Source organism: Xiphias gladius, chromosome 16 (genome assembly GCF_016859285.1).
Source record: "Xiphias gladius isolate SHS-SW01 ecotype Sanya breed wild chromosome 16, ASM1685928v1, whole genome shotgun sequence".
Classification (NCBI taxonomy): Eukaryota; Metazoa; Chordata; class Actinopteri; order Istiophoriformes; family Xiphiidae; genus Xiphias; species Xiphias gladius.
In genome coordinates this window covers 9936087-9958954 of record NC_053415.1, presented here as the reverse complement: position 1 = coordinate 9958954, position 22868 = coordinate 9936087, and the positions used below count along the sequence as shown (strand labels likewise).

Genomic DNA, 22868 nt, shown 5'->3' with positions numbered 1-22868 from the left:
TATTAAATACAAAACAATCTGTGAAAAAAGAAAATGTTACAATTTATATTTTAAATGTTAGCATTTAATTTAGGGGCAATTTCCTCTCCCAGCTAACTCTCCTCTTTGTGATGGTGATTCACACATATAATGTACTTTTATAAAACAGATGTCAGAGCATGCAATCACGTGAAATTTTACTTATCTATATAATACTGAATTCTGTGAACAGCATATTTAAAGTAGGCCCCAGCTAATATGCACTGAGGCTATAGGCCACTATGTTTTGTATTTATCCTTCTCTCTTCTATATTTGAATCTCGCTTGGACATCTCTCTGTCTCTTTTGAGGGTCTTAATTTGACCCCTTCTTTACTCAGTCGTTTACGATACATGCTGGAGGTGCAGGTCACTCACTGTGTTAATGATATTTTTGCCTCCGCTGTAGGTGGCCAGATACATTGCATCTCTGCAATAGTGGTTTAAGACCATTGTTTGTTAGTTAGTTAGTGCCTGGGGACCAGCAGGTGTCAAAACGGTGTCAGTTAGATTTTATTCTGAAGTGTGTTATCAGTATTTTTCATTTCCGCAGTAAAAAAAAAAAAAAAAAGACATATTTGTATCTGACAAGTAAATTCAGATATGCTGTGCACAATTCACATGGGTAGAATCTGCAAAAGACCGTCAAAGAAATAAAGCCAAAAAGGGGGTGTTGATTTTGAATAACCTGGATAAGCATCCTGTTTAATTTGTGACGTAAAATACACTGACGTCACTTGGTTGACGATTGCGGAAGCAGGTCGCTGCTTTATCCTGTTAACTCCAAACCAAAACATAGGGGATGTTTTCGTGTTAAATCGCCAAGGAATCGGAAATAATCTTAGATATCACTGTGACTCTGTCCGGTCAAGTTAGCTGTTAGTCCCTCTGGGCTTGACAGAAGACTGAGAAGCAGCTACACTGCTAAACAGCTGAACGACTGAGATGGAGGTAAATTTTCATTGTCGAGGGGTTAGCTTTAGCCAGCCACAATTTAGTAAAGCGTATGCTGCTAGCATCTACAAGTTAGCTAACGATGTAATCTAATGTTCTGCCGTTTGTAATAGCGGCGCAAAGCCACTCACGTTTAATTGTGAAGGGACTTTGAAACAGCACAAGTAGCCCTTCCAGCCCGCAGCAGGTTAAATCATGTGCTGTTTTCCAACCGAACTTCATCCCAAACCATTTAAACACGGTGAATAACGACAGATCATGACAACACTCCGAAGCGTTAACTCTAATGTCTTCTGGTACAACAGGCATGTAACAACCATGCCGCATTACCGTATTTCACAAAGTAAGCTTTCCGGAGTGGCTGACATTGCTCTCCTCTGCCACGCTGAACTGAAACGTGGCTCCTATTTTAGAACATGTCCTATCAACAATACACCTTTGTCGACAAACCGAGCAACATTAAATTTAAGATTTTTCAAAAGGAAAACACTGTGCTGACTGTGAAACCGGTCTTTTATTGAGCATTTCTGAAGTCGAGCAAAACGGCCAGGTTATATAGCAAACCTGACAGATTTAATATTCCTTTAGCTTTTAACAGGTACATTTGTCGTTTGTTGTTGATCCCTTCGCTGAAACAGGACCCTGGTGGTACCGGAGGAGAGTCTGCGGCTCCATCTCCTGCAGGTGCAGCCAAGTCAAAGGTACTGCACTTCAAAAAGCACTACACCCATCCATATTTTAAACATTGTTGCTCAAAAAGGCAATCAAGAAAAATTGTGCTGTTGTCTGGTTTAAAGCTCCTCTTCTTTCTTAACATTGTATTCTCAGCTGGACACGCTGTCCAAAGATGACCTCATCAAGTTTGCCAAGAAGCAGATGGCTGCCATGCAGAAGATGAAGAGCAGGTGTGCAGGTAGCTATAAATTCTGTTAAAGGTTGTATTTGTGTTTGATTCTGTGGCTTTGTGGGCCCATAGTGTACAAGTGTGTGACATGATGTTGTTTCTTTTATCAGATTTGGAAAAAGAAGTTGAATCCTTCAAACAGCAATCCAAAATCAGTAACAGCAGTCCTGATGACTCCACACTGATACAGGTTTGTTTGTAGGGCAGCATCTCATCATGTGTCTACTATAAATATTCATACAGTATGTTAACATGCTGTACTTCATTTTCATACTGCATCATCTGAAACATATGGGTGTGTCTGTAATACTGTAGGAGCTGACTGAGAGGATGGATGCCTTACTGCTGGAGAAGGCAGAAACTCAACAAAGCCTTACACTGTCTCGTAAAGATCTAGAAAGGACTAAGCAGCAAGCCAAGGTGAAAAAAAACAACAGCAAAGAAGATCCAGTTTTGCATTCTATGAAATATGGTATATTCAAGTAGATTGTAAATTCTCTTCATTGATGGATGTATGTTCATAATGAAACAGGATTTTTATGACATGTGCCCGACTGCTACTTTGTGCAGGATGATCTAGCGGTGCTGCAAGGACAGCTTGACCATCTAATAGAAGACCACCAAAGGCAGATCAAGACCCTAGAGAGCAGTATTGAAGAATCTAACAATAAACATCAAGAGGAAGTGACTTATTTCCAGAAATTACTGAAAGAGCGAGAAGAGAGTGACAGGGAGAGGGAGAGAGAGAGGGAGCGCCAAGCTGAACACGCCAGTGCTAAAGAGAGCGCCGAAGAAGTCCGCTGTTGCTTAGAAGTCCAGCTGCAAACAATTCGAGCTGAACTGGAAGCGATCCAAGAGATAAAATCCCAGGAGACTGCTGAGCTACAGGAGAGCCACCAAAGGGAGTTGACAGAGGCCCAGCAGGAGGTGGAGAACCTGAGGGAGGAGCTGGCTCAGAAGAGTCTGCAGCACGAGGAGGAAATGAGGGCTCTGGAGGAGGACTTTGAGATCGAGAGGGAGCGTCTCCTGTTGCTCCACGAGGAGCTGACGGAGCAGCTCGCTCTCAAAGGTACAGCAGCACTTAATTTAAAGACAGAGATGAGAACATCAACTACTGTTTTTGTTACAGTGAAGGCCCATCACAGTTTCAAGTAGGCAGTTTCACTTGTTGAAGCAAAAACACAATGTGAATTAAGTTATTTTCTTAATGATTACTTTATATTGTTTTTTTTAAATTAACTATGTAAACTACAAAATATTTTGTCACCAGATTTTTTATAAAAAAATGTCCACTAAACCGTCATGTTATTTCTTTATATTTGACACCAAAGAGGTAGTAAAACCATCTCTATATGTTAGAAATATTTAAGAGCATCATTACCTTTTGATGACAAGTTTTCTCGATTGAATAAGCCATATTAAAGGAGGGCTAATTTATTGCTTGCTGTAAATTAGGCTGGTAGCTCAGCACCAACATGCTATGTCCATACTTCTGTCCATTGCATAACGTAATTGTTTAGATGAAAGTCAGAATGACTTTTTAAATTAACGTGACTCTTCTTTTTTTCCAGATAGCTATCTGCAGGATGTGCAAGAGGAAGATGAGGAACCTGCCCGTGGTTCAGGTATCGCCAAAATGCTGGAGCTGTCTGGCTTAAGTCAGGGCGACTCCAGCCATGGTGATGGAGAGGAGACAGAGACCGGCAGACTGAGAGCAGCTTTGGAAGACCTTCAAGCCCAGAATACCATGTTACAGGATGAGCTCACCCTGCTCAGTAATGTGAAGATCGAGTTGGAGGCAGAGCTGGAGAGGGCCAAGGAGGAGTTCCAGATGGAGAGAGAAGAGCTGGAGTTCAAAATCAATGAGCTCCAGATGGGCAGGGAAAGTCCCCCCACTGACCCTGTAGTGACCCTTGATCCTGACCAAGAAGAGGGCCAAGGAGACACCAAAGAGTCAGCAGTGAACCCAGAGGAGCAGCAGAAGCTGAACCAGAAGCTGAGGGACCAGTGTGAGGCCTTGACCAGAGACAGAGACTCTGCCCAGGCTGAATGTCAACACATGAGGGACATACTACAAGGTGTGGAGACAGAACTGGGTGAGAAGACGAAAGATTTTGTTCTTCAGTACAGAGCCATGAAGGAGCAAGGGGCTAATACTGTACGAGAACTCCAAGACAAGCTCGAACAACTCAGCCATGAGAGAGATGGACTGTTGGTTCGGCTCAAAGAGGTTACAGAGGAGGAAAACACTCGGACGGAGAATATGACAGACCAGAAGCTCATGCCTGAAGGTTCCCGAAGTGAGGACCAGAAACTCCAGGCATCTGTAGACGAACAAACAACTTTAGCCTGTGAGCTGAAGCAATCTGTGGAGGAGCTAACCCCGCAGAATGAGGAGATCCTCTCCCAAATGCAAATGAACGAAAAGATGATTAAGGACCTTAAAGAGATGGTCAACACACTGACTGAAGAGCGAGACAAAATACGATCCCTACTTCAGATGCGGGAAGAGGAAACGCAAAAGCTGAACGATGAGAGAGCAAAAGAATTTGAGAGGCTGCTGGAAGAGAAAGAGAAAGAGGCAGTTTTGCTGAGAGGAGAGAAGGAAAAGGAGCTGAAAGGCTTGAAAAAAGAGAAGGAGGATGAACTGCAACATCTGAAAAAAGAGAGGGAAAAGATAGAAGAGCTCCTGAAAGAGGAGTTAGAACGAAGGCAGGAGACAGTTTCAGCTTTAGGGCTGACTATCAAAGAGCTCTCCACAGAAAACGCTGACCTCCATCAGAAACTGGAAGAGGCATCCTCGGGGCTTGCCAAAGCCCAGGAAGAGAGGGAGCTATTGGGCTCCAAGCTGGCCGCCCTGGAGGTTCAGCTGGAGCAGGAGACGTCTGAAAAGCATCACCTAGAGGTCAAGCTGAACTCAGTGGCAGAGGAGGCAGAGCAGGTCCGCACCACCATCAGGGCTCTGGAAGGAAATCAGAATGAAGTTGTCAAAAATTGTACCGAGAAGGCTGAGGAGCTCAGAGCACGCGTAGATGAGCTGGAAAAAGAGAGAGATCTTTTGAGGAGTAGTCTTGAAGAGGCTCAAGGGGAGAGAAGAATAGAGGAGGCACAAAAGGAGCTACAGGCCCACATCAAAGATCTGGAACAGGAGAGGAACATGTTGAGAAACAACCTGGAGGAGGTGGTGAAGGATACCGAAGGGCTGCAAAAAGACCTGCTGGATATGAAGTCAGTCAGTGAGAAGATTAGTGAGGAGAACCAGAAACTGCAGGCTCAAATTTCTCTGATGACTGAAGAGAAAGAAGAGAAGGAGAAAGGGGAAATGGAGACTATGGAGAAAGAGAGAAGAGAATACAGAGAACAGCTGACGGAGAAAGACTCACTCATATCTCAGTTGAGGAGCGAGATGGCTGCTCTCCAGGTGAGTGGAGCTCCTGATGTGTCAGGTTCATCTAAGAATCGTGTCATTCTAATCACCGATCATAATCTCAGCTAAATATTCAAAATAATTCATTTTGATAGACCATATTTTGTCTTAACTGCCTGATGAGACATTATCATGCAGCCACAACAGTCAATCATGGTGCATTTCTGTCTGTAGTGTTGTCTTTTTCTGATACCACCTTTCGGAATTGCCTAAATGAGATTTTTTTTCCAAATGCTAATAGTTGCTTTTAGTCATTTAGCAAGTAGCTTGATAAAGGTGAAGAAATGCTTGTTTTTCTTCCCCTTGGACTCCAGTGGGCAACTTCTGGGCAGGTATTTGGCATAATTTTTTTTTTTTTTTTTTTGTAGTTTTGTAGACTAAACTGCTGTCTTGATTTACTGACAAAATAATATAAATCAAATGACAGAGAATTTAAATGTTACTTGTAGTACCCTAACAGTACTGGAATTCTGAATAAAAATAAACATCATTTCAATTTTGGGGGGAAATTTTTCTCTCATGAAAACAATAAAGATGTTGAATATTAGCAAAAATATGACTGTGGGCAGCTTCGAAATAAAAAAAACAATACTTCCTTTATAAAACAGTGGTGATTAACATGTAATTGGAGTGTTGTTTTTTTCTTTTCTTTTCTCTGCACTTTCCTACTTTCTCTGTTTTTCCTCTGTCACACTCACAGGAGTCTGCTGCCCAGTCTGCTTCCTCTGAGGAAAATGTAGCAAATGAGACCACAAAGAAAATAGGTATGGAGGTGACACTTGCCCATGTAAAAGAGTAGAATAAACTAATATCTCAAACTGCACATTTTACTTTACGAAATATGTGGTCCTTTAGTTTGGCGGCTTGTTGGAGCAGATAAGAAATGATACATTTTAATCTCAGAATATAATTCAGAACTTCTGCTCCCCTCAGGGTCCCTGGAGAAAGAAAACAAAGAAAAGGACGAGAAGATGAACAAGATCAAGGCGGTTGCTGTCAAAGCAAAGAAGGAGCTGGACATCAGTAAGAAAGAGGTAGAGTGAAGAATGACATTTCTAAACTGTAAATGTTAGTTTGTTATCGTTTATTTACCAACATGAATATAATCTTGGACCATGATATAGTAAATAAACAGGAAATTTCTTGTCACAGTAGTTAAACAATAAGCAGGAAACAAAGAAATACAGTATAAAATTATGGTCTAAGTTGCAAGAATTCTAATGTGAATTCTAACTTAAAATACTTTAAAACTCTACTCGTTATGAAGTGAATAGTATCAGAAAGTAGAGTTTCATATTCAGAACACAAGATAACTATAAATTATACATAAAATTTCTCCTCAGTGCTCAGATTAGTGATTGTACACAGCTGTATCCACAATTTATTCTATTTTTTTTTTTTTCCAGGTTGCAACCCTCAAGGAGGAAGTAGAATCACTGAAAGCAGAGAGGGAGAAAGTGAACAGCTCCATGAAAGATATCATCCACGGTGCTGAAGGCTACAAGGTAGGAGACTGTGTGGGATCGAAAGACTACCAGAATATCCTGATTAAGTTCTGCTACTTTGTCTTTTACGAAAGCATCTAACCAAAAGTTAAGTGTAATTTAACATATCATGTAATAGGGATGCAAATTTGAAAGTAAGTAATTATGTGGACTGTAGATAGATTCCGTAATAGAGCACCAGTAAAGACAAAATGGAATCAATATTGCTTCGTGTTTGACATGCCAGAACGTCAACAACACAGTTCAATATTTATGCTGTGTCTTGGTCTAATTTGTTGTTGTGGTTGATTTAAAGTGGCAGAACTTCCAGCATCTGGGTGTATCACATGTCACTCTGTCTGATGGCAACATAAATGATTCGATTTTCGTCAAAATAAAAGCACAATTATAACTTTACCCAAAATATAACTGACAGTTTTGATCATTAAACATTTGATTAATTTTATGCATTCTTAATATGTTACTAATTGGCAAGTGGAAGGATGCGCTCTTCAAAGGAGACTTTATGTGTGAAGTCACTCCCAGTGGTCTCCATAAACAGCCCCCAGACTGCACTGAGCTTTATGACTCCATTACAGAAGAAAGCACTCTGTTGTGTCTAATGAGAGTTTTGTCCCATACTCAAATCCAAATGCAGCTGATTTGAGATGCATAGTGTTTACCTTCACTGATCTGTTCAACCGGCTTCCAGTAATGAATGAGTATGTGTGTATGTGTGTTTGTAGAACCTGCAGATAGATTACGACAGGCAAACAGAGCAACTGGATAAGGAGAGAGAGAAGGTGGAAGCGGCAGAGAGACAGATTGCGGAGCTGACCAAACGACTCAGCAGTGCTGTCACACAGGTAACACACACTAAATCACACACACACACACACACATTACCACTAACCAACACACAAAGTGCTCTCAACCACCAATAAATCTAAGCAGTGCCACTTTGTCCAGCAATACATCTCTGCAATACTTCTGGCATAACTCAGTTTTCATCTGATTTACAGTGAGTCATTTTAGCCAGCAACACTTTACCCAGCCATGCTTGACAGCCCCGCACCCACATATAGCCCATCAGATGTGACTGGGTGAGCTAGGGAGAAATAGTGTTTATATATACTCCTCTCCCCAAGCTCATAACTGTCTCTTTCCAATGAAAGAACAACAGGCAGGTAAATGGAGCGGAGCTTCCATCTGCTGCATTCTAGTGCAACACCATTTTCTGAGACACAGGTTTATTCTTTTGTGCGCTCATGGGTCTCAGGGGAGGCAGGCAGACTAGAAGTTAGTCAGGGATCTCAGACTACATCCTGACATCTCTGTTTACCGATCATAGTTTCAGTTTTTGTCTGACAGATGATGGGAGGTGTTGGCTGCTGCTGCTGCTGCTGCTGCTGGTTCAGTGTTCTTTGCAGAGAAAGCCCACAGAGCCTGCCGCTGTCAAATTTGCATGAATGACTTTCAGATGTGTCATGTGTGTTCATTGAGATTTGGTGCATTTGCAGGTGTGGTGCATTTACCTTGCATCTGTAAATGGTTGCATTTTAAGATTTAAGTAAAACAACCTTTTTCAGTGTGACACCCACCCTTTTTGTGTCCAGTGGGATTGTAAAAGACCCGTACAGAAAACAGTAATACTTAACTGTACTTAACTCAGTCAATTCACCAGAACTGATTTTGTAAAATAAATCACAGCTAAATAAAAATAGCATTTTAGCTAACAACTAATAAAAACTGGCCATCTGTATGGATCTCACCCTTTATTCATTTCACACATTATCATTAGATCACATCCTCTGTATTGGTGACTCCTGTGAAGTAGTCATTTTCAAGATATATATTTGTAACCTGACAGAAACAGTAATCTGGAGTATTTATGCTTTTGCAGAAGGAGACACTGAGCAGTGAGAAAGAGGACCTGCTGGCTTGTATGGATACCATTAGGAGCACAGTGAGGCAGCTGGAGGCCCAGAACCAGGAGCTGCAAAGACAGTCAGCCAGTCTGGACAAAGACCTGCTGGCTGAAAGAGCTATGAAAGAACAGAAGATCAAGGTAGAAAAAATACGGAGACATGGACACTCTCTTTTACTGGTGTACTGGCCGGCGGTCACTCCAGCCTCTGCTCCCTGTTTTCTATTTTAGCCAATCTTTTAATAGAAAAATGTGCAGAACCGGACAAACCTGGTTCAGTGTCTTTTACAAATACTTAAATATCTTCATGTCATAATTCATTAATTTCATTATATGAAGCCTACAGAATATAAAGTAATCTTATGGCTAACCAACCCCCACTCTGTGTTTGCTTGACTCTGCAGGACTTGTCATCTGCCATGAAGGAGGTAGAAGAGCTGACAGGCCAGCTCCGCAAGCAGCAGCGGGAGTCTCAGCAGACTGCCCAGGAGCTGGAGCAGCTACGCAAGGTACACACACACAAACACACAAATCCTTCTCAGACACTAGCCGGTCTCAAAGGGCCTGTCCAGCCAAGCTGCTGGACTGGTGATGGCCGGCCTGCAGCCACAGCAGCAACTCTCAGAGAGAAAGAGAGCAATTGTAGCCCACAGCACAGGAGCTGCTGTCGCTTTTCCATTAGTGGAGACCTACATCGTACAGCAGTGTACACAAAAGCTGCCAGGAGGACTGACTTTGTCATGTGTCCACATTGTTAGTACAGCCCAATAAACATGTTATTTTTGAGCTTGATACTGATAGTGATTTTTGAGAGTAAAGAAATAAGAGAGAGAATAATAGATAATAATACACTGGGCACTATTCATTCTTTTGCAAAGATCCCAGAAAGTTTTTTTTATTTAAGAGCAGTGATAACGATATACTGTAAATATAGTATGTTTAAGTTGATCAAAGTTATTAGATTATTGTTAGCACTTAATTATACCAGTAAATACATGGTGATAGTCATTTTTAACTGTAAAATTCACTGGAATTAAATACGTACAAAAAATATATATAAACTTTGAATTAAGTAAGAAAAGGGTCAAATATGCAAAAAAAACCCAAAACCCTTGCATAAAGTTTACCACATAGGAAAATATTTTACTGTGTCTGGAATTGTAATTATTTAATGTTTCAAGAATTTAAAAGGTCAGGTCCTAAATCCCTGTAAGTACTACTACATGCCTTGCAAGGTTCTCACCAGTCACACACACAATCACAGACAAAGATATCATGAAAACATGTCACAATTGTATTGTTGTATCCAAGTGTCTTATTTAAGAATATCTTTGTTAGGTAGAACAGCAAATTTTACAGTGGATTATGCTCTGTATATTTTAAAGTGTTAAAAATTCTAACAATGTATTGTATGCAGCATAACCTTGTAACTTAAATTTAGATAATATAAAGTCATTTATTGAAAATGAGCTCTAATTCTAAACCGAATCTTTTTTTTCCCCCCTAAAAAATTTGAGATGAATGACTGACAGGGAGATGATGTTTTAGCTTTGATCGCTGTAATGATGTAGTATGTTGACTCTGCCCCTAGGAGGCGCAGCAGAACTCACTGCTGGACATGGAAATGGCTGACTACGAGCGTCTGGTGAAAGAACTGAACGCCAAACTCTCAGAGAGAGATGAGTGTGCTGAGGAGTTAAAGACCCAGATAAACACATTCACACAGAAAGAGGACACACTCAAGCAGGAAATCGGTATGGATGATAGGTTCACATTTACACTCACTTGCTGACAAACAGATTCATACCACATACAATTTCTTTTATTTTGCACTGTATGATTATTTATGAAATTGCGTAATAATAAAAACATGGCAGCTTTAATCACACTGTTGTATCACAGCATGATTCCACATAAATTTTTCTTCTTTTTTTGTTGGTTGATGAGACCTAAAACCTAACCCATGCAGTTACTGTTCAGTTCTACATTAATGACAAAGTAATGTATACTGCAGGTTTAAGGAACACAAGTCTGCATTCACTGATGGTAAACATCCATTATTCCTACTGAGCCCTAATGATTTGCTGTCTACAATGTAACTGCAGGGTCCTCAGATGGAACCACCGTTTCGTGTAATTTCCCTCCTTCTCTCTCTCTCTCTCCATGTTTCCTGATGCTCCACACTGTCAAGCTGTATAATGAAGTCAAAATACTGAAAAATGTCCTCCAATAAAAAGCCTACAGTATGAATTGCACTAAAACTATTTCATGTGTGTGTCTGTGTATGCGTGTGTGAACATGTGCCTATGCATCTGTATGTGTCTACAGAGGTTTTGAAGTCCCAGCTGGACCAGGGGGAGGAGAAGACCTCCAAGATGAAACAGCTGCTGGTGAAGACCAAGAAGGACTTGGCTGATGCCAAGAAACAGGTCTGTTTGTGTGAGAGTGCGTGTGTGTTTGTAAGTGTGTCCTGCTGGATTTCCTATTACTGTGTGTCACTGCCTGATGAATGTAAATAGTGTTATGTAACCATGTGTGGTACGATTGTGGAGAGGGCCTTGAAGACGTTGGGAATCGTTAGTCATTTGTGTGTGTTGACGTGTTTGCGTATGCAGGTGTGTGTGTTTAAATTTTCACTCGGCGTGTCTCACTTTGTGTGTCCGTGTGTGTGCAGGAGAGCTCCCTCATGATGCTGCAGGCTTCTCTGAAAGGAGAGCTGGAGGCTAACCAACAGCAGCTAGAAAGCTCCAAGGTAACACAGGCAGCACTACTCAGCAAAACCTCTCCCTGCTGTCCCTATTGATAAAATATAGAATTTAAAAATCAACATTTTGGCCATACACAAGTCACATATTAAAGTCTGTGTGTGTGTGTGTGTGTGTGTGTGTGTGTGTGTGTGTTTGTGTGTGTGTGTGTGTTTATATGATTAGATCGAGGTGTGCGAGCTGATGGCGGAGTGCCATCGTCTGCAGGAGCAGCTGAGGTCTGCGTTGGAACAGCAACAAAGAACCAGCAGCTCCCTGCAGCAACGCATCAACAGCCTGCAGCAGGAGAGAGACGCCGCTAAGGTACCCACACATTGAGCTTTACATTTTTTAGATGGTTTGTTCAGGTTTAAGTTGTCCATCAACATAGAGTTCATATACACTCAAACAGCTCCAACACAAATATGTAAGAGTGAATGCATTACAAAAAGACCAGCAGTAACTTTTGAGATGCTGAAGCTGTATGAGATACTTCCAACTTTGATGAATGTAACCGAAGGCTGCAATATCAAAATATGTGAAAACGAAGTTCCAAGTGTCCAAAATGACAAATTGTAATTCCTTTTCATGTGACCAACAGTCCGAAATCCTGTGGTATTTCTTTTACAGTAATATAAAACAGATGAAGTAGCGAATTCTCCTGTTTGAAAGCTGAAACCAGTGGATGTTTTTGTTTGATGGATGACTTAAACAATCAATTATCACAATTGTTTTTGTCGATTAATTTTCTGTCAAACAACTAATCGATTAATCAACTACCTTTTTCAGCATTACTGTGGTGTCATACAGAGCATGAGGTTGAGAAAATGATCAAATATTTGAGGAGCTGCAACACAGACTATTGTCAAACTGCAGGAGGATTTATATCAATTAAGCCAAACAGCAATAAGCAAACTGCTCATATTGTTTATAGGACAATTTAAAAAAAAAAAGCACACACATTAAAAGTCACTGCCCAACAACTATGCATTTCTGGTAAATAGCTCTAATTAACTTTCAGAACGTGATTTAGCTATCATTTTCACTGCTCGCTAACATCTATAACTGGTGATTAAAAATAGCTTAGTCTTAGCCTACATTTCTACTAACATCTCTTTTTCTTCCACTCACTGTGAAGGCCACATTTTCCAACCATCCTTGAGATTTGTTAATTTAACTTTATGGTCATTTTGGAGGCTGTAGTTTGTGATGCTGTTGACCTGTGTCAAACTGAGAAGGTTTTCATATAATTTGTCCTGCCCATTTATATCAGTGAGAGTCTATGTAGAGCAATTTACTCTCTGTTCTCCATTCTTCTTTTCCTCTCACACATCTTTCTTTTTTCCTCTGTATTCTTGCATTAGAACTTTTATTATTTGCCTTTGCAGCTTTTCATCTTTCCCTCATCTCCTTCCTGTCCTCTCTCATCGCCTTGTTAAAAGAAGCCTCATATTTTATTTTTTTTATTTGATCGGTGTGCGAGTGCGTGCTACATGGTTCAAACCAGCTGTCATTAAAAAGAGGTTTGTGAACGATGAATATTAATATGTGGGAAGGATGGCTGAAACGATTAGAAATGCACATTCAGTAAAAGATGACTGAGCCTTTGACCATATTTGAGCAATTTCAAACCCAAGCTGAAGCACAAGTGACACAAACAGTGTTTTCTTACTGAAATTGGCATTACGTTTTTATTCACCTGAGACATTTACCTAATGGTGTTTTTCCAGAGAGGGTTACATTATGCAAGGTCAGTGAGTTTGAGTGCAGCAGAGTGAAAGAGAGCAATTTGAGAAAATATGATAAAGGGGATATCACCAAGTGAGTTGATAATGCACTATTTGAAACATCATGAGTGAGAAAATGAAGTTACCAGTTTACCAGTTGTTTTCTGTACCAGTCAAAAAATACCAAGTCCTTGAGAGTGAGGCTGAGTAATATATAAGACCATGACCATGAAATGAGGCAAATCTCTAGTATTTTTAATGAACTGTCCAACATAATTGGCAACCACAAATCTGTTCATCTCTCATAGTCAGTCAAACTCCTTGCAGTTTTATTTCCTTGTTTGAGAGAGCCGAAAAGTTTAATCTACAGTCTGCGTTTGATGTGTTATTTACTGTATATCTCTCCATAATCTTTGTGTTGAATCCAGGCTGAGTTTGTGGCAACAACAGGCGAGTTTGAGAGTTACAAGGTGCGAGTTCACAATGTGCTCAAACAGCAGAAGAGCAAAACCACTGCTCAGAGTGAAGGAGACTCTGGCAAACTAGAGAGGTAAGGACAACACCTTTATGACAGTTGCACACAAAGGAAGAGGCAGGGAGGCAAACAGAAAGCAAAGCTGTGGATTGCGTCCTGTTAGTGTTCAGTGAGTATAATCTACAGAGGAGAGTGACATTGGCTCTGCACACCAGCACATTGGATTTGAAATAAAACCAAATCAGAAGGTAAAATGCTGACTCTCAGCTCTAATTTGAGGGTGTTCACATTCATAGTGAGTGGACAGTGGAGGAATTTTAACCCTGACATTGTGCTGCTGCAACTGTTCTAAATTGGGAAGACTGTTTATATGTAAGGCTGCTTTTCGGACACTGGTTACCCAGTATGGCACCCTCAAACACCCTGAAAGCTGCATTAATTAATTTTTGGCTGTGAAAAACATCAGAACCTATTGAAAGATACACAGCCAGGCAAGTACCTAATGCAGGTTCAATTAATAGCTAATAGTGTAAGAAAAGGTAATAGATACGGTAATAAATATTTTAAAACTAAACCAAAAAACTGCATTTCTAGTAATTTTTAAACCAAACAAAGAAATGATTACTTTCTATCTGTTGTATATTGTGTAACACGAGTAAAAGCCATTTGCAATATCAATGCTGGGATCAGGTGTGATACCATGGCTTGGTCTTTCACTAAGATACTGTATGTACAGACGCTGGCAAAAAACAGGACATATCACATGAGAAAGAATTTGAAGATTAATGTAATTAAACTGCCGGTACAATCTCAACGAACCATATTAAAGTGAAGACTAATTTAGTGGTGTGAGTGATATGAATGTAATGGATGCGACGTGTGTCCGGCAGGGAGCAGCTGTCCTCCCAGGTAGAACAGCTGATGTCCAGGCTGGCAGAAAGCCAGCAGCGTCTCCAGAGCAGCGCAGCAGAGCTCCAGCAGCTCCAGACTGAACACGACACTCTTCTGGAGAGACACAATAAAATCCTCCAGGAAACTGTTAGCAAAGAGGCAGAGCTCCGCGAGAGGTGAGCTGGCTTGGCTTAAGGTTTGTTTTTGTTGTTATCTGACCCTGTCTTGTCTGGAATTTACCATACTACCATGCTGTTGACATACTGTGTGTTTCTCACGCGCCATATATCCTTTTTCTGTTTTTCTTTTAAGTCTGACTTTTCCTCCTCAGATGTGATTTTGCAATCATGAGACATAGGCACTCATGCTGGGTACGCCTGATTAGGCCTGGCAAACAGCTGTCACTCCTCTGTCCTTCCTTTTTGTATGCCATAACTGATCATTCTCTACTATATGGACAGTCTCTAAACTCTTCCTTTATTTCCCCTCACTCTGTCTCCGCCTCCAGGATACTGTCGGTGCAGTCGGAAAACGTGGCACTGCGGTCGGACCTGTCCCAGGCTCAGGCTGACCTGTCGTCTCAGGTGGAGACCCAGCGCCAGACATACAGGGAGCAGCTGAGGAAGCTGCAGGATGACCACCGAACCACTGTGGAGACCCTGCAAAGCCAGCTGACCCGTGTTGAGGAGCAACTCTTCAACCTGCAGAGCCAGAGCAGTAAGAACGCAGGCGAATTGTAGACTTGACCCATTCAACTTTATCAGGCAGTGAGTGCCTGAATCTGTACATGAAGTTGCAGTCGAAAAGTTTGAGGTCACCCATGCATCTGTTATATTACTAAACAATCAAAAAAGTAACTGCAGCTCAAATATACAGCAATAGGCACAAGGAGTGAATGAGTGGTATCATATGAAGAGATCTATCAAAGCATCATGTGTTGAGTTGAGTGTTGAAGTTTTCTATCATTTTTACTCTCTTGTTCTATGAGAGGAATGATGGGAGAGATAGCAGAGGAAGGGGGTCTTGGTGTGTTTGTCAGTGGAACAGCACTGGGAACCTCATTCATCACCTCCCACACAGCTGCCCTCTGGACTCAAACAGCAAATACATACACAGTAATGACTGGGAACGGCAAGTGCATGTGCGCATGAGTCTTTCTTCTCTGTCACTTCAGCACGGCCAGGTGTTGGTGAGGCTCCCTCAGCACAGTTTCCCGCCTCTCAGTGCGGCAAACAGCTCACTGTGGCATCTGGAGAGACTCATCATTAGTGGCTCACAAATGCACACCAGGATTAGTCCTATATATAGGGCCAGTATCAGCCTTTATTGACAGTCATATTTGAGCCTTTTTACCACTATATTGCAATTTAGTGGCAGTTAAAATGCAGAAGGGTTCAACATCAGTGTGCTTCACCGGCCCTGTCGGACAGGCGGGGCATAAAACTGCTGGCCTCTGCACAGTTTTTACTGTTCTCATTAAAAAAAAAAAAAAAAGTTATAAATCAACAAAATTTATTGCTGAGCCCCGATCAGACTACAGAGGCTAGTTGAACTCTAATGAATTCACACTCACAAAAAAAATTGACATATGCATGTAGCAGGACTTCGATCGTCTTGGAAATCTCACTCAGTTGCATGGGGAGAGGGAGTAGAGTACGAGACTGGAGGTGGGAAGGTGAGGGGACTAGTTAAGACTCTGGCCTCTTGGTTCAGTTTTGGGTTCATTAATCACCATCTTCTTTTTTTGTCCACCCACTCTCTCAAGCGTCCAATCCTTCCCTCTCACCCTTCCCTTCACACTTGCTGGCATTGTTTATGCCAGCTGGGCTGGCTAACACCAGAGTGCGTCTGGTGCCCCCTCATGTCACAATGAAGTACGACACTGACTCACAGCTTGGTGGGAAATTAAGCAGGAATTCATGGAAAAGGATTGTTCATACTGTGTACGCATGAATAGTCCAGAGCTATAATTTAAGTCGCCTTAACATTTCTTTGACATGATTGACTTCTTCTCTGAGTGCATAAAAGCACTTCATGGTGAAGCCATGATGGTTACTGCATTCAGAGCTTGATACAATGAGCACATTATTCATTAAATTGGAAGATAAACTGTAACTTTATCCAGTTTTAAAAGTAATGCCATTGTCTGTAACCCACCCTTAACTTACAATAACTGTATTTTTAAATGTAATTTTCTGTTGTTATTCTCGTGCTCTACTTTTTAATGTATGTACCAATCGCCTAAAAATGAATGACAAAATTTTGTTCTTCTACTAACCTTACACCCTCTCTTAGGTGTAGTGTTGGTCCAGTCCAGCCGTAAGCCTCTGGCATCAGACCTTCAGCGCAGAAACACAGATGTAAACCAGGCAGGGCTGGGACTAGTGGCCATCCATGACCTTCAGTCTATGGCCAGGGAAGAGGGTGAGGGTATGGAGACAACTGAGAGTGAGAGCCCCTCTCCTGCACTTACACCCCTACCTTCTCTGGAGCAGCTTCTCACGTCTCCGGATCCCAAACAAGGTGTGTTTAACAGCAAAGGTGCACCATAACATTAATTCAGTTTATAAAAGCAATCTGTGACCCAAACATGGCAATCAAAAACAATAGTCATCCTGTTTGGGTCAAGGAATGAAAATATCTATCTATCTTTATCTATTTTTGTAGCAGCATGATAGTAGTCCGTGAGCATTATTAAAAACACTCAGTACATTAATTTATTTATGATAGATGCTTATTCTGTGATTCATGTGATCATCCACTTTACGTAAAAAAATAAGACATTATTAAATGAGGCACACACTTGGCTCCTGTGCCCATGAACTTCTCATATCACGGTCTTTACTCATTTGTGTGTTTGGTTTCCTCCCCAGAGCCATTTGTGTGGACGGTGGAGCCTACCAAGGAAGAGCTCAGTCAGAAGCTGACCACAGCCACCCGCAGCATGGAGCATATGAACGGCCTGCTGCATGAAACTGAGGCCACCAATGCTGTTCTCATGGAGCAGATCACTGTATGTATATGTACACACACACACACACACACGCACATGCAGAAAGTAAAGAGACGTTAATCAGTTAACTTTCAAAACAGTTTGTTCAAACACTTAATTTAACTTGATTAATTTTGTTTCAGATTAAACACTGCTCATTCTAATTAATTTTAAATATGATAAAGGATTTCATAAATATAATTTGAACATCCCTCTCAAACATTTTCATTCTGACAATGTTTGGGCTGCAACTAACAATTATTTTAATTATCATTAGCAATTATCATCTGCTGATTATTTTCTCAATTAATCATTTAGTCTACATAATGTCAGAAAGAGGTGAGAAATATTGTTCACAATTTACTGCCACCTAATGTGACTTCTTTAGAGCAACCAACAGTCCAAACCTGAGATATTCAATTATATATCGACTAAGACAAGAAACCCAGCAAATCCTTACAATTGGGAAACTGGATTCAGAGATTGTTGGACATTTCTGCTTGATGAATGATGAATTAAGTGTTTGTCCAAATGGCTCCAGATTAATTTTTGTACATCGATTTAATTGTTTCAGCTCTGAACAGTGTTAACAGAATACAAATGTCATGTTATACTAGGCATAAATGAAACCAAACAGGTCTATACTCTGGATCTTGTAGATTTTATTTAAGTGTAGACAAACAATCAAACAGAAACTGGCATGCCGTAGTTATGTAAAGTCAGATCTGTTGACCATTGGTTTCTGGTGCTCAACAGAGTTTCGGAAACCCCAACTTAAACTTGCCGGTATGCCCCAACAGTGATATCAAACAGCCTAGCGTTGTTCAGCCTCCCTTCTTTGTCCAAGAGAAAGTAGAACTTGTGTCCTTTGACCCTGAGGGGGATGAATGAGGGGGACTGCTGTCTGTGAACGTGACAGGCTACCTCGGACAGTGGGACTGTTATTCTCCGGCCTTGGCCTGGTCCCAAAGGTGACTGGGTGCAGAGTGTCACCATCCTCCCCCCTTGATGTAAAACCACCTGGCTTACAGAGCGACGGCAAAACAGATTTCCGAGCCCGACTATCCCTGCTCCTATTGCGAGGCATCCCAGCGTAAAGCCGTACCTCCAGGTGTCTGACCCCAGGTTCATCTCAAAACTCCACATCCCAGCCAGGCCGGTGGTGGTGGTGGTGGCGGCTTTGGACGCCTCGGCTTTCCCCTCCTCTGTAGCGCCCCCTGTGTTTCTGAGCCCGGTGTATGCGAAGTGAGCCAGGTACGTCCAGAAGATAAACTGTCCGCCGCAGAAGACCGAGAGGAGGCGGAAGAAGCCGGTCCTGTCGTGCTCGAATAGAGTGACATCTCTGGAGGGCTGGGAGGAGGTGGAGAGGCTGCGGCGGTCTGCCAGCGGTCTGTGAGCGGCACCGCGGCACCTTGTGTGGACGAATGTCCTACTGCACAGTCCCGAAATACATGTAACCCAGTTGGAAAGGCCGCTGCTCGGTGAGGTCTGTGCCGACATGGACGAGTTTCGAAAGACTCTGACTTTGGGCTGAATGTTAACGAGTCGAAACTGTCTGGAGTAAAACTCCAGCGCCCCGCACAGCAGACGCTCTAATCCCATCTTTCACTGTGTTAAAATGGTTTTGAGTTTCTCACACCTACTTGACAGACGACAACAGTATACGTTCAGAAATCGTTGTCATAACCAGCCTTTTAATGTGTCTCTCCCAATACACCCGACGGTTCTGTCCCAGGGTACGCCGCCATACTTGTTATTTGTGACGTACGCTCCTACACTACGGAAAGTAGCGGGGATCAAAATTGCTTATCGCCCGTCTATAGGACTAACGCGATATCTGTACAACCAAAAAAAAACCCATTTACCTTTCAAATTCAGATTTTTTTTATGACTATGAAGGAATATATTGTTTAATCTAATAACAAACAACCGGTTTACATGATATACTAAGAAATTCGAGCTTGTTTTGTAATGGTAAAGAAAACATTGTTATTTTCAGTGTCATTGTTTGACAAACCAAGGGAAACTTACTCTACCTTGTTTCCTCTTTATAAAATAATTAATTTCAGTTTTCCTTGTGTCAACTCACCTATCCTGACATTAGCCTATTGCTTCCCTTTTCTTTTTTTTTACAGCAGATACCTCTTTTGACATTGCACAGTAGGAAAAGGACGTGTTTAATTAATAACCTTAACAATAAGTGTGTACCATTTATTTTTGCCAGTTCCAGAGCCCTTGCATTGTACAGGCTTGCTCAATAACATGTCACAGAACCCACTTTGATATAATTAGTTTCACCTGTGTCTTAGCTGTTATGACAAGTAAAATGTCTGCTGTGAAAAAGGCCTATTGATCAAAAAAATATATCTTGTCTACACTAATAAGAGATGTGCAGATTTTGGGAAGCTAACAATGTTAGATGCAGGAACTTAGTCAAATCTAAGGGTTTTTTTTTTTTAATTTCAATTTGCTGATATTTTTCATCTGCTAGTTGTTGAAGAGTGAAGTGCGTCGTCTAGAGCGAAACCAGGAGAGGGAGAAGAGCGGGGCCAACCTGGAGTATCTGAAGAACGTGCTGCTGCAGTTCATCTTCCTGCGATCTGGCAGCGAGAGGCAGGCGCTCCTGCCAGTTATTCACACCATGCTGCAGCTCAGTCCAGAGGAGAAAAGCAAACTGGCTGCCATTGCGCAAGGTACAGTACGTACTATGTGAGCAGCATCTGTAACATTGAAACATACTGCTTTGCATCTCACTACAGAGCCTGTGCCTTGCACCCAAATGTGCCCAAAAAAGAGCACTGTCACATTGTTAAAAAGGTTTATCATGTAACATATAAACTAAAATACACACAAAAAATATATCAGTACTGGTTAAAAATATGCCAGCAACCTGAGCACTGACCGAACTGCTTATAAACTCAGAATTTGTCAACCCAATACTGTCAAGTGATATTGGTTCTCCTTGGTTATATTGTAAGTTAAAATGACCACACAGCCTAGCTGGTGGAATTTGTTAACCGCTACAGTATTAGGCAACTCAGCATCAAACCAATTATCATACATCATCACAATGTGTCACACAGTCACAATACAACAATGTTCACACACAGCACCTCTGCACACAAGGACTCAAACTCCCAATAAATTAGTTGTTAACTATGCAATAACTTTTATAAACCCATACACCTAATTCTGGTTAATTCAAACAAAATTCTTTTTGTTAATTTTGATCTCCAGGTTCTTGACGTGCCATTGTATTTAGCCTCCATAATTTCTAACCAGGTGTTCTTGGCTCTCTTTTGTGTAGGTGAGGAGGAGGGGTCCGGGTCTCGGGGCTCAGGCTGGACCTCCTATCTACACAGCTGGTCTGGAATCAGATAGACTTGATGATCAAGCAACTCAGCAAAAACACTGGGAGCACAATGCCAAGATGTTACTGGCCTTTTTCTGTGAAAACCTGAACAAAGCAGTAATGCTGTACATTCAGAACGGTAGCAAATGACTGGGAGATTAACTGGGGCATTTACATATTTTTTGGGACACAATAGAATGGCGGAAGGGACGGGATAGAGGTGAAACCAAAACATTTGAGATGAGTATTGATTGGACTAGCAGTGCAATAGGTACATTAGTCTTCTTACTAATGAATGTTAACTGTGACATAGTTCTGTCTTCCATATTCGCACTATTGACATGTACCTGTATTTATAACATTTACTGGACATGGTTACACTTCCTCGAAGTGGAGCTCATAAGGCATTATAAAGCATCATTATCACAATGAGAATATTGTGAATGGATACAACACATCAGGTATATCATGTTGTAAGAACAACATTGTATAATACATATGATCTGCACAAATGAAGGGGGAGGAGTTAATCAAGGGTAACTGTAGTTAATGGCATCATGTGAATATGATATTCAGATGTTTGATTACTTTGAAAGAAGATTTAGCTCACACTTCTAATGGGCTTGTACTAGGTAGCGAAGTAAACTTCAAGGACTCTACTAGTGTTTTAGCTCTTTTGGTACAAATAACACACATTCTTTATATTTCTTTCAACTGATTTTAAGGGCATACTTAGGTGTTAAAGACTTTTGAATGTGTTTTCACTACTATTCTTTGTAGTATGAAAATCAACACGAAACTTGCTCAGTACATCAGCGTTACTCGTTGTCTGCGAGGTAAAAACAAAGAGATTAAGTAACTTTTATTGCAATGTGCTTTAGAAAACAATCAGCAGAATATTTGATTTAATTAACTATCTAGAGCATACTAAACCACTGGTGTGGTCCATTTAAGTCTTTTCAGTGTGTCTATCATCAAATCACCTCAGATACAAAGAAGTGCATATCTTACATTATCAGGTTCACCTAACCAAAATGACTGACAGAATATTATCATATAGTATCATATATAGTATATTTTCACTTTTTCTGACTGATTTAGCACTTGTTCACCATTGCCTCAAATCTGAAATGAGAAGCAGTTAAATTTTTCATTCATTGAGTTGTGGTTAATCATATCCTGTAGTGATGGATGGTTTGGAATTTTGTTTTGGTTTCTCTGTAATTTGTTGCTACTGTTTGGTTATAAATAATAACCACCACAACAAACCATTATTTTCATGGTTTCCATTTCTGTGACATCTGACCTCCCTGTTGAGATTGGGGGGGGGGGCACATAATGCTGCACAGAAGTCCCCCTTCCCCAAAAACACATACCCACACACTTTTCCATTACACGAATACATTTTTGCTCAAGTCCTACCGATGATGAAGATGATTGGCTTGTTCGTTTTCTCATTCCGATTGCAGCTTTTGTTTTTTTTTCTTTTTTTGGGATTCCTTCAGCGTGAGTGAATGTATTTTTATCCGAGGCTTTTATATTTATCGTGGTTAATGTCAGCAGAGGCTGTAAGAGATTACAGGAATTATAACATATTATCTGTAGAAGAGCGACACAGCATGTACCGTATATGAACTAGTTCGCTGGTTAACACTTAGTACTGAAGTTTCTGCTGAGAACTTTTCATGAGGCAACAACTTATTTCAGAGAAATCTCTGTGTTTTTTCTGGTTTATTTCTAACTGTAAAGAAAAATAAAATCAAGATGGATGAGAATGTTTCCGATTACTTTGCCTTGCTTATTCATTAATCATAATGCTCTTCGACTTTAAACGTTGCATCTGCAAGTCTTGAAAAGCATCGTTAGCCAGATGTTTCTTTTAAAAAGATCAAAATCTGAATTTTATTTTTGGATGAGAATGTCCATGGTGCTAGAGCACTAGAGGCATACGTTTTTCAGATGTTTACCAGGAGG

The 22868-nt window shown here is 41.0% G+C and overlaps 2 protein-coding genes across 2 annotated transcripts; one reads left to right on the top strand and one right to left on the bottom strand.

The window, feature by feature from the left end:
• Positions 1–769: 769 nt before the first annotated feature.
• Positions 770–22658, top strand: LOC120801380 (GRIP and coiled-coil domain-containing protein 2). The gene is made up of 24 exons (XM_040148309.1): positions 770–968; positions 1610–1672; positions 1800–1884; positions 1986–2065; positions 2191–2295; positions 2446–2944; positions 3447–5296; positions 6003–6066; positions 6236–6336; positions 6709–6807; positions 7533–7652; positions 8690–8854; positions 9118–9222; positions 10305–10467; positions 11042–11142; positions 11388–11465; positions 11644–11781; positions 13613–13734; positions 14550–14726; positions 15059–15267; positions 16846–17073; positions 17424–17563; positions 20034–20235; positions 20850–22658. The coding sequence occupies exons 1-24, from the start codon at positions 963–965 to the stop codon at positions 20921–20923; spliced, it is 4974 nt and encodes a 1657-aa protein (XP_040004243.1). The 5' UTR covers positions 770–962; the 3' UTR covers positions 20924–22658.
• tmem223 (transmembrane protein 223) lies at positions 18185–19342 on the bottom strand. Its single transcript, XM_040148310.1, has one exon. The coding sequence runs from the start codon at positions 19142–19144 to the stop codon at positions 18317–18319; it is 828 nt and encodes a 275-aa protein (XP_040004244.1). The 5' UTR covers positions 19145–19342; the 3' UTR covers positions 18185–18316.
• Positions 22659–22868: the final 210 nt, after the last annotated feature.